Raw genomic sequence first — 12980 nt, 5'->3', positions numbered from 1 at the left:
TCATGGGGGCTACTCATACCAACCTACAACTTAATTACAAATACAAATATTATACTGAGATATTTAAACATAACAGACATTGCAAACAATGATTCACTTAACTTGATGAAGAACTCTATGGTAGATCTGACAGAGGGGAAAACTTGTGGTAGAACCCTACAAGCTTAGAAGATCGGAAGATTCCGACTCTGAGTGATGTGGTAAAACTCAACATCTTAACCTTATTCGCTAAAATTAAAATTGGTAAAACATAAGAAAACCTACACTATTGATGTATAAATAAATTGAGGGGAAAATAATTTCCTGAAATTATGCCGGCCCCTAAATAAGTATGAGTAGCCCCAAAAGGTGATAAAAAGGGATGGTGGGTGGGTCAAAGTATTTTTCCAAGAAAGCAAATTTCATATGCCACTGTACCATCTATTTTGACTGATCAAAAATAACTACCAATCAAATGTAACCATCACCCACATCTGCAAAAAATAAGCTTGCACATCTGACTCCGTACTTTTCACAGAAGTATTACATGTAAGTTAAGAAAATCATGGCCATGTATAAACTTTAATGTAATCTTTAAATTACCTAAAGATACTAATGGTTGGTTGACTTACTAAGTTTGAGCGCTACCACATTTAGATTTTGAAAAATTAATGAACCTTAGTGAGCGTGCTCACATACCCTATGCGTCCCCATGTTGGATACTCGAGTAAATTTGTTTGTAAGAGAAATACATGTAGAAGAACCACGATAAAGAAGGAATAAGAGTGTTTTTTAGGTGTGGGATCTTTATCTTTTAACTAAATTCTGTTACTCAGAATGGTAGTTTCAAACTCCAGACTGTGATTTCTTTGAGTTTTAATTCATCCAAAATGAATATCATCGTAATGGAACAAAACATACACTTGACCTTTAACTTATCATGGTGAAGCGTTTAGAAAAGAAAAGTCTGAAAAATGGTTATCTCTGTAAATTTAACAAAGTTCAAGGCCCATAATTTTGGTAAAAATCATTGGAGCGGAACCAACTACAAACTTGTCCTGTAACTTATCAAGTTGAATTTCTGTATTAAAAATCATGTCAATATCTGCAAGCATTTAGAAAGAAGTCCAATTCTGCTAAGTTCAAGGCACGTAATTTTGGTAAAAATCATCAGAGTGGAATGAAAGTTAAACTTGACCTGTAACTTATCATGGTGAACTTATATACCAAAAATCATGTCAATATCTGCAAGTGTTTAGAAAAAAAAGTCTGGAAAACTGATGATGGAATGACAGACGGACTGATGGACAGACTGATGGGTGGACAGGTCAAAAACATTATACCCATCGCAACTTGGCGCATGGGGTCTAAAAATGTTCTGCTTTTGATATCAAGAGATGACACTATCTTATCAGAAGCATCATTATTAGTTCAGAAACACTTTGTGCAGATAGTTGGTTTGTGGTCTATTTTCTTGATACTCTCTGACTGCTATTCTCCCTAGTACTCTCCTAGTTGTCAGTGCCATTTGGGGACTTCAACAAACTTGTTATTATTTTTTGTTTTACATGGTACATGTATGAACATATAACATATATTCAATTTTGTCACCATGCCTACATTTGGAATATTTTATTTGTCCACATTGCTGACATATTGTTAATTTCCTGTCTTATATATAGTAATGTCTTACACATGAGTTTAGAAAAATTTTTAACAACAATGACCATCACAACAAATACCAAGTAATGGCAATAGCAGACCTGTTAATGCTACTTTAAGACAAAGTGTATTTTTTGTCGTATCTAAAAAAATGATTCATAAAATCTTGAACTAAGCATCATTTTAACATTGGCATTATGGGTAGATTCACAATTCATAGTGCATAATTTGCAGTAAAAAATTGTAGAAACTACACTGAAATCTATGGGGTAAACAGGTCTGCAATAGCTCACCTATAGACAAAAACAAGGAGCCTGAATCATTCACCTGGTTAAATTTTGTCTTTCAATGACAATAAATTTAACAAGAAGTTTACTAATAATTTTGATCCAAGACCACTTTAGTAGGACTTATCACAAGGATCAATACATGGCTTAACAAATAAAAATGAAAATTTGACCACAGATAGATCTCATCATGCTGAACACTTTTACCCTAAGTCAGAATTTGGCTAAACCCAACTTTTGTGCAAGACACCCCAAGAAACATTCATACTATGTTTGATTCCAATTGCTTAAGTAGGGTTAGAGGTGAATATTTTTGAAAGAAATAACATTAAAAATAGCAAAAAAACGTCGAAAAAGGGCAGTAACTCCTAAATGGCTAGACAGATTAAAATGAAAATTTGATCACAGATAGATCTCATCATGCTTAACACTTTTACCCAATCAGAATTTGGCTTTACCTGACATTTTGGAGATATATGTGAAAAACTACAGTCTGACCTCTATGTTCTGTTTCTAGTAATAGCAGCCATGTTTTTTAACACATCAAAAATCTGAACACAGCTTTTGTGCAAGATACCCTAAGGAACATCTGTGCAAAGTTTCATATAATTCCTTGAAATAGTTTCAGAGCAGACGATTTTTTAAAAAAATTGTTAATGGATGACAACGACAGACGATGACAATGAACGCCAAGTAATGGCAACAGCTCACACAGCCTTCAGCCAGCCATTCATTAATTGTTTCTTTCTATCTATTCAAGTTTTCAAGATATTGGCTGAAAACTACTATAAACATCATTTTTCACCTTTCAAGGGTAATAATTTTGATAAGGAGTCATCAGGCAACTTTGATCCTTGCAGCCTTTTGTAGGCCTTATAATAAGGATCATTTAAGCAATTGAAAGTTTCTTTCTATCTATCATAGATAAAATGTCACTTGTTTTCTTTCAAGGCCAATAACTCTAACAAGGAGTCACCTGACATCTTCAATCCAATGCAGACATTAATATGCCTCATCATAAAGATCGTCTTCACAATTGCAAGAATTTGGTTAAACCTAATGGTTTTAGCGATATATGAGAAAAACTTATGTATAACTGCTATGCTCTATTTTCATTAACAGCAGTGTTTTTAGAAGGATCACATCAGTTCTATGCAGAATACCCTAAAAAAAACATTCATACCCAGTTTGGTTCTAATTGGTTAAGTAGTGCCAGTGGAGAAGATTTTTGTAAGAAATAACATTAAAAATGGTGAATAAACATTGAAAAATATTGAAAAAGGGCAATATCCCCAACATTGCTTAGCAGATTAAAAAGGAAATTTGATCACAAATAGATCTCATCATGATGAACACTTTTGCCCACGTCAGAATTTGTTTTAAGCTAACAGTTTTAGAGATATATGCGAAAAACTTCTGTCTTACCCCTATGTTCTATTTTAAGTAATGGCTGCCATGTTTTTCAATGGATCAATAATCCCAACATCAGTTTTATGCAGAATAAACTAATGAATATTTATAGGAAGTTTGGTTCTTATTGGTCGAGTAGTTTCACATGAGAAGAGTTTTGAACTAGAGGCTCTAGAGAGCCTGAATTGCTCACCTTGTCAAAAAATAGTCTATATAGCTTTCTAAAGCTGGACTCTTGACCTTACTGTACTATTGTCACAAGAATTATTTAATCAATACAGAGCATCTTAATTGTCCACCCAGTTTTCATATTATAAAATAAATCTCTAATTGTCATTTTTTCTGTTCAAGGGCAATAACTCCAACATTGAGCAACAGATCACTATAAAAATTTTGGCACAGGTCAGACTCACCATGCTGATCAATTTTCCCCACTAAAAAATTAGGCTAAACCCTTTGGTTTTCAAGTAATTTTAACAAGCCGTCAGTTTTTAGTAGTGTTGGCCACTTTTTTGACAGATAAAAAATTGTTAAGGATATCCTAACAAACATTCATGCAATGTTTGGTTACAATCCATCCTACAAGTTGTCTAAGAGGATATTTTTAAAAAAAATCCATTTCAGGACCCATAACTCATTCATCTATCAACGGATCTTTTTGAAAATTTCAGCAAACATGTAGATAATCCAATCATGCTTAACAATTTTAATCCCTACCTGACTTCAGCTAAACCCAACTTTTTTAGAGTTATTGGCATAATTCAGCAATTTGACCCCTATGGTCTATTTTTAGAAACGGTGGCCATGTTTTTTTCGCAAGATCAAAAATCCTCATACATAGATTGTTAAACAAATTCTTCTTAACATTCATGCAAAGTTTTGTTTCAATCCATCTAGTGTTTTAGAGGAGAAGATTTTCAAAGTATGAAATGTAAAATTTGGGAAAAAAATCTATTTCAGTACCCATAACTCATTCATTCATCAACAGAACTTTTCTGAAAATTTTGGCATGGGTCCATCCCATCATGCTAAACAATTTTACTCTCTACCAGATTTCAGTTAAACCCAAATGTTTTTGAGTTATTGGCATAATTCTGCAATTATGGTCTATGGTCTATTTTTAGTAATGGTGGCCTTGTTTTTTGCAAAATCAGAAATCCCCACACAAGGATTGTACAAAATACCCAAAGTAACATTCATGCAAAGTTTGGTTACAATCTATTGAGTAGTTTCAGAGAAGATGTTTGAAAAAGTTTACAGGCAATGACAATGGACGACAGACACATAGTGATAGCAAAAGCTCATATGGCCTTTCGGCCAGGTGAGCTAAAAATTGTTAACAATGACGACAGATGCCAAGTGAAGGCAAAAGTTCACATGGGCTATGGCCAGGTAAGCTAATGAATCCACGTAATCAAAGTTAAACAATGTTCCTTCTTTTGGATAAAATCAGCTGTAAAGTCAGCTGAGTGAGGGTGAAGGAAAGATCAGCCAGTAGCAGAGCACTTGTTCCCATTGTAATGCAGACACTCTGTTGAAAATGTTTAAACATGTCCATCACATTGGACAAATATGTTGTTCATAAAATATTCCAGCGTTTTGCCAACATTTATTCAAAACATATAGAAGATGATTTTTTTCACAAGGTATGAAGAATCACTACCAAGTACTACATATTTCTATCTAGAAATTCCATCTTTTTTCAGAGTAACAACAATATACATGTATAATACTTTTGAGTCTGGAATGAGAAATCATAGGTCTTGATGCTATCATATTCTGTTAATAATCTAGAATTGACACTTTCCAGAAGACCTTTTGAATCTTTCAGGATCCACACTGAATTGATACCACTACTAGAGTAACAAGTGTTGTAGTTAGAATGAAGACCCTCTTTGACAGAGGAAATACATATTTTAGAACTAGCTATGACTTGTTGTTTGTGACAATTCGCCAGTTTCAGAATCAAATAAATGAACAGAAAATCACGATTGCCTTTTGTAGAGAACTGAAAAAGGATAGAGTGGATTTATGGTTTTGAACTACAATGTATCTTTTGAACAGCTTGTTCTGCAACTTTTTTGGAGCCACACCTTAGAGAACTGAAAAAGGATAGAGTGGATTTATGGTTTTGAACTACAATGTATCTTTTGAACAGCTTGTTCTGCAACTTTTTTGGAGCCACACCTAGAATATGATAAAAGAGACAACTTGAATTTTAATATAACAAATTTTCCTTACTTGTGCAGCAATATACCTTCATCTCTTACATATTGTGTTAATATTTCACAACTAATGTGGTACGCTAGAGCAAGTACAAACTACTTTGATTTCCTTGAACACCATAAATATTGGAGTAACAGATTCCTGAATCAGGGGTCTCAAAAGGTTTCTTACCAAATTCTTTTTTAGATATCAGTCCTTGGCTGAAAAATACTCAGTTTCTTCTAAAATAATGAGTAATAATAGTTTTTTGTAAATCGCTTTTTACGCAGATGTGACCGCTGATTAATCAGGGATAAAAATTAGCAGTTGCCCAGTACTAGATTTTGAGCTGGGCTACCAAACTTTTGGGTAAAATTTAGTTGAACATATAGAAAATAATTTTACCCCTGTGATTTACTGATTATGACACAATAGCATTCAAATACATGTACAATTTAATCATTACTGGCATATTCACGTCACAATGAAAGAGGGAGGTTAAGAGCACTGTAAAACCTAGATTTAACCCACAGTTTTGTTTAAAATGCCTGTACCAAATCAGGACCAGCTGCTCAGATGGTGTAATATCTAATTTGCCAGATTTAATTTGGACTTGACTTGATTATGGATTGGATTATTGTTTGGTAACTTTGTTTTTACCCTTATTTCCTTGGAGAGTTTGGTAGCAGCATAAGTCTTATTTGTTTAATTGCCCCTAACTGGACTAATATGCACAAATCTGTTGAACCCTGTACATTTGGGGACCAGTGTGGACACACGATTCATATTGGACACAGTTTTTATGGGGAATACACACAATTTTGATGCCATTCTAAAACACCAAACTCCAAACAGAAATCAGTACTATTTTTATTGTTGTTGACATCACAATAACAGAATAACTGCAAATTTACTTTAAACATAAATTCCAGACAATATGCACACATCTCTATGGTAATCTAACACTCCATTGAGTTTCATAACAATCCTACAAGTCATTGAGGAGGAGTTGTGAACAAAGCTTCAGAACCAAGACTTGCTGAAAAACCCCCAAGTCCAACAGCCTTCATTTCTACAAGTTTTGCTCGAACATAATTTCCTGACAATATGCACATCCTGATATGGTAATTTAACATACAATCAAGTAATAAATCTCCAAGTTGTTGAGGAGGAATTGTGGACAACGCATCTGAACATGTTTTGCTGAGAAACGCCCAAGTTTATCAGCCATCATTTCTAAAAGTATTGCCTGACAGTATGACTGACTGAGGGAGTTTTTAACGTCTATGACTACCCTGTTGAGTCTTGCACAGATGTCTGACATTACGCACATCTCCATGTGATTATATTACATCACACAAAGTTTCATAACAATGCTGCAAGCTGCTCAGAAAATAGTTGCGGGTGGACAGACAGACGATGGACAAACAGACACAGTGAAACCTATATAAACCCCAAAAACTTTTTTGCAGGGGGATATAATAAGTGGTTTTATAATGGAAGATGTTAGCTAAATAAATTGCATCTATACCTTTGCTGACAAACAAGAGTGGAAGAAATCAATGCTTTTCTAAATCTTATCCTTCGACACAAACAGGTTTAAAAAAGTCTGCGAAGACAATTATCCACAATAATAGCCAAAAGTATATATAATGGTCACTGGTATAGTAGGCTCACATTTACGTTACTGTTATATTGACTTGAAAGATTTCTACACTTCTGATATTGTCATTGCATCCTTTAAGTATTGCAGAACCATAGTCTTACCTTCATCTTCAGTCTCCTCATCACTATCCATAAATCTTCTATCAAGTTTGAATCTCTCATCATTTCCATATTGTGACTGTAATTCCATTCTCTACAAATATTTAAGGAAAAAAATCAACAAACTATTATCTTCTACCGAGTTGATCATTTGATTTTGTTGCTTTGTAGAAGATGTTTTGGTTATTTCATGTTCTTTGTTGTGTGTGTCTGCTATTATTGCCTGAATCTTGGTTCCCTTGATTACTATCTAAAGACTCACAGATGAAGACTGTAAACATACTAATAGATTGGACACTCATCCTTAAAATGAAATGGTAAATTAAACAGGGAGTCAGTGTGAAGTTTGACAAACTTTGATGGCTGTATCAAATATGAACACAGTATTCAAGCTGAACATAGCTCAGAGTTTGGACAGTACTTAAATCTTTGACAGAGAACAAGATTCTTATGCAGATTAAAACTGTTTAAAGAACTTTAAAATTGCAACTTATACATTTGTCAAAATTGACCCAATATCAATAATTGAAAATTATACAAGAGGTTGCACACAAGGTTGTGCTAAAAATGCCCCCACTCAACCTGGAAAGGGAGACACTGAGGCAATAAATAAACAGGAAGTAGATGAGGGAGGAACCAGGAAAAGGGAAACATGGAAAAGTAATATACCAAGTATCTAAGCATTACCATCAATAGAAATTGAGAAACCTACTCTGAAAAGTGTAACAGACAGACAGACAAAGTGATTGCAATATAAACCCGTAAAAGAATACTCTTAGTTTCACTTATGTAAGACCACAAGGGATAACACTTTAATATTATGATCATATCAGTGAACACCTAACAATTAAATAGACAGATTTATTGAACAATTCACTTCCTTTCTGAGGTCTCACTAACCACTTATGGGTGAAATGGCCACCCCCCTACGTAGTACCAAAAACACACTGAACCTAGACATATGAATTGTAAGTGCATTATTTGTGTGTATTATGATTAAAAGTAGTCAAATAAAGCTGAGAATGTGTACTTTAAAATCATATATGTAATTAACTACGAAAGTGTATAAATATTGGTTACATGTGTGAGTAATTTGCCTCCATGCTGTCAGTTAGCAGAACAGGTAAAAATGTGGATTTTCAGTATTATTTATTCAAGTAAATTTTGTGAAGAATTTCTACAATCATCGTACCATTAGCATTATGATTTTAGAAGCCTGATTTTCCAAGCTTTGCAACGGTATGCAACTTTAAGATGTCATTTGTCCTGGGAATTCACAGTGAGACTTTGAAAATTACTTTTTTAACATGTAAAGTAATGGAAACGTTAAAGGTGTTTAGTGAGACCTTAACAGATTAAATTAATTGTTTATTGGAAATTAATTGACAGGTGTGTGTCAATTTTAGCCAATGTGCAGCCACTTGTGACTGTGATTTACCTGTAACTGATTAGCTGATTGCATAATTGAATTAACGGTCCACGTGCAGCCCCATCGCCTATATGAATTAATTGAAGTAACTCAGAGAATCTTCATACGTTTATTAATTAAGAAAAAAGATTGACAAGTCCACCATTTTCCCGCCGATCTTTCAGAGGTAACGAAAGCACATGGAATTGAAACTACGAATCAGTCGTACATGTAGTTTGTAATTATTAATTCATCAATTGAATCATTTTAACACAGAAGTCAACAGACCATTTAAATCAATATACAAAATGTGTTTGCAATTTTCTTTTATAAATAATCAACGTTCTTTTCATCACTTGGAAATTTTTTGGCTGTTTGCCTAAGTGATGAAAAAGTCTGAGAGATACGATGTTTTGTTTACATTTAAGAACGTCCACGTGTAGTCGCAACCGAACTCATTCACTCACGATGATATTTTGTAAAAGACAGAGTATGTGATGAAATAACACTTTCCAATATTTATCTTAAAATAACGACATATGAACATTTTTTTTAACATGTAAAAGACTGACAAAAAGGTCAGCTGAAGTTTGATATAATGTCCGGCATGGGCTGTCAAAATTTCCAGACCCTTAGTCTGACCCCTATGTTCAATTTTAATTAACAGCAGCCATGTTTTTCCACAGAACAAAAATCCCCTCTATGCAGGATACCCCAAGGAACATTCATATCAAGTTTTGTTTCAATTGGTAAACTAGTGTCAGAGGAGAAGATTTTTGAAAGAAATAACATTAAAAATAGCAAAAAAAAAACATTGAAAAAGGGCAATAACTCCAACATGGCTTGATGGATTAAAGTGAAAATATGAGTTCAGATAGATCTTATCATGCTGCACACTTTTACACAAATCTGAATTTAGCTAAACCTAAGGGTTTTGGAGATACATGTATATGCAAAAAACTACTGTCAGACCACTATGTTCTATTTTTATTAACAACGGCCATGTTTTAGGACAGATCATAAATCCCCACATCAGTTCTATGCAGGATATCCCAAGGAACATTCATACCAAATTTTGTTTCAATTGGTAAAGTAGTGTCAGAGGTGAAGATTTTTGAAAGAAATAACATTAAAAATAGCAAAAACCTTTGAAAAAGGGCAATATCTCCAAACATGGCTTCATGGATTAAAATGAACATTTAACAGTGATAGATCTCATCATGCTGGACACTTTTATCCCAGTCAGAATTTAGCTAAACCTAACGGTTTTGGAGATACATGCAAAAAACTACTGTCTGACCCCTATGTTCTATTTTCAGTAATGGTGGCCATGCTTTTCGACGGATCAAAAATCCCAATATCAGTTCTATGCAGGATACCCCCATGGAACATTCATATCAAGTTTTGTTTCAATTGGTAAACTAGTGTCAGTGGAGAAGATTTTTGAAAGAAATATCATTAAAAATAGCAAAAAAAAACCATTGAAAAAGGGCAACAACTCCAACATGGCTTCATGGGTTAAAATGAAAATTTGACCGCAGATAGATCTCATCATGCTGAACACTTTTACACGAACAGAAAATGTAATAAGGAGACTTAGCCAGACACCAGAATTACTCACCAAATATGGAGAAATTATAAAAGAACAGGAGCATCAAGGCTTTATCAAGAAGGTAGATGAAATGACAACATCAGACAAGAAACATTATATTCCACATCACCTGGTACATGAAGATTCTAGTGCAACGCCCATAAGATTTGTATATGATTTCAGTTGTCGTGAGTCAAATAATGTACCAAGCTTAAACGCTTGCCTAATGGACAGACCACCAGATCTCAATGACTTGACAAAGATTTTTGATGTGTTTTCGAGTGAAACCAGTTGTCATGACAACCGATATTGAGAAGGCCTTCCTACATGTTGGCTTACACGAAGATGACAGACTCTATACATTTTCTATGGCTGAGCAACCCTACCGATCCCAAAAGTCATTTGCAAACATACCAATTTAAATAAGTCTTATTTGGAGCAAGGAGTTCGCCCTTCATTCTCAATGCCACTTTACTGAAACACCTAGAATTAAAAACCAGTAAAATATAAAAACTGATGATCAGAGACCTATATGTAGATAACATATTTACCAGTGTACAAAGCGAGACAGAAAGCATCAAGTATTTCCATGAATCGAGACAAATCATGGCAGATGCAGGATTTAATTTATGATCTTGGACATCAAACAGCAAACAAATTAGAGATTTAGCAAAGTGAAAAAAAAGGTACTTGATAAAGATGAAAGCACAAAGATTCTCGGAATGTTATGGAACAGTGAGTCAGATACTCTAATGTATCAGAAAAGAGATGTTGGAACACAACACATTAACTAAGTCAGAAATTTTAAAAGTTTCGTCCAGAATTTATGACCCACTCAGAATATTAAGTCCAGTAACATTACGAGCAAAATCGCTTATACAGCAGCTTTGGAAAGAAAATCTTACATGGGATAAAACAGTACCAGAAAAGTTTAGAAACTTCTGGATCAATTAAGCATCAGACTTGAATAAGGCTACACAGATTAAGTTGCCAAGATATTACTTTGTTGACTACACAACAAACAACATCGTTTTACATGTATTTTGCCATGCAAGCCCCATGGCCCACAGAGCCAGTGCATACCTATGCAAGGGAGAGATGAGCACCTTAGTAATGGCTAAAACAAGAGTAGCGCCAGTGAAGCAACTAACCATCCCACAATTAGAACTTATGGCTGCAGTAATTGGATCGAGGCTATCCACACACATTAAAGCAACACTGAGTTGCAAGCAAGTATTTTTCTGGTCTGATATCAGCATAATATTGAATTGGCTAAAATTGACAAAATGACTTAAATGATTCATTGCAAACAGAATCAGAGAAATCATTGAAACCACAGAATCACATGAATGGCGATACTGTCCTACAGATGATAATGGTGCTGAACTGATTGCCCAAGGACTCACCCCCAAACAGTTTGTAGAGAGTGACATGGAGAAAAGGACCGAAATGGATAAGGGATCTAACAGAATGGTCAGACAGGATACTGAGAAATAATATGCGTATGGAGTGTTCATATCACAACTCATACGTTATGCCAGAGCTTGCCAAGACTATGCAGACTTTTTGTATCACACTAGAATTCTAACAAATAGGCTTCTGGAGCAAGGTTATATTGCTACAAGATTGAAATCATCACTACAAAAGTTTTATGGTCGTCATCATGAACTAATGGATCGTTACAGTGTATCCATCTATGCCATGAAAACTGATTTGTTCAATGTGTCCTCTTTTGTCTACCCCGGACTTGACTTTTTATGAGCAACTCGGGGGTTGTTTCTAGAAAAGCTAAGGATGCTTACCCTATTGGTGCACCTGTTCCATGCTCCCAGTTTTTAGTGGAGTCAAAGTTGCTCACTTGCTTTTGTTACTTTGCATGTATGATTTTAGTTACTTTATTTCTTTGTTGTGTATGTCAGTTTTCTGTATCTGGTCTTTGTCCCTGGATTACATTCTTACAGCATACCCGACCCACCACCATTACGGAAAGTCTGAGTAGAGTAATTGTCACCGTTTTCTGTCACAGGACTTGATTACACAGGTACGCTATTTGTGAAACATCATGATGGAACTTTGACAGAAGCGTATGTTTGTTTATTAACATTCGCATCGACCAGAGCAGTGCATTTGGAAGTCATTCCAAATACTCTTTCGTCCTTGCATTTCGTCGGTTTGTAAGTCGCAAATTGCTTCCTAGAGTACTTATATCCGACAATGCAAGAACATTCACTGCTGGATCAAAAAAAATTCGACAACTCTGTGAATCAGATACTATACGAGAGACTCTGTCAACACACTGTGTGGAATGGAGATTCATACCAAAGCGTGCACCATGGTTCCGGGGATTCTGGGAGCCGTTAATCGGACTTACTAAGACAAGTTTGAAAAAAGTGCTTGGCCGATCTCCAGTGAATATAGAGACTTTACAAACAATTGTCACGGAAATAGAGACAAATGATAGACCGCTTGCATATATGTCCTCAGATATCAGAGACTGTGAACCGTTAACACCATCCCATCTTTTGTATAGGTGGAGGATATCCAGATTACCGCATCCACATTTCGACAACGATGAAATCACGGACCTGATGTACATGGACCAAAAGAGACTCAAAAAATGTGCACAAAGACAATCACAATTAATTGAACATTTTCGGAAACGTTGGCAATCCAA

The 12980-nt window shown here is 34.8% G+C and overlaps 1 protein-coding gene across 4 annotated transcripts in view; it reads right to left on the bottom strand.

The window, feature by feature from the left end:
• Positions 1–12980, bottom strand: part of LOC148628437 (nucleolar protein 8-like) — a 135227-nt gene that overhangs the window by 43839 nt on the left and 78408 nt on the right. For all 4 annotated transcript variants that reach the window (XR_015923504.1, XM_088587545.1, XM_088587535.1 and 1 more), the window contains one exon: positions 7311–7401. Coding sequence is in view for 3 of the 4 variants with exons in the window: in XM_088587545.1 (XP_088443671.1) it covers positions 7311–7401 (91 nt within the window). In the remaining variant the exon portion in view is untranslated. The remainder of the gene's footprint in view (positions 1–7310; positions 7402–12980) is intronic.

This window comes from Perna viridis, chromosome 1, assembly GCF_037379345.1.
Source record: "Perna viridis isolate PV_CMFRI_1.1 ecotype Kerala chromosome 1, ASM3737934v1, whole genome shotgun sequence".
NCBI classification, from domain to species: domain Eukaryota; kingdom Metazoa; phylum Mollusca; class Bivalvia; order Mytilida; family Mytilidae; genus Perna; species Perna viridis.
Note: the sequence above shows the minus strand (reverse complement) of the source record. Positions and strands in the feature narration are given on the sequence as shown.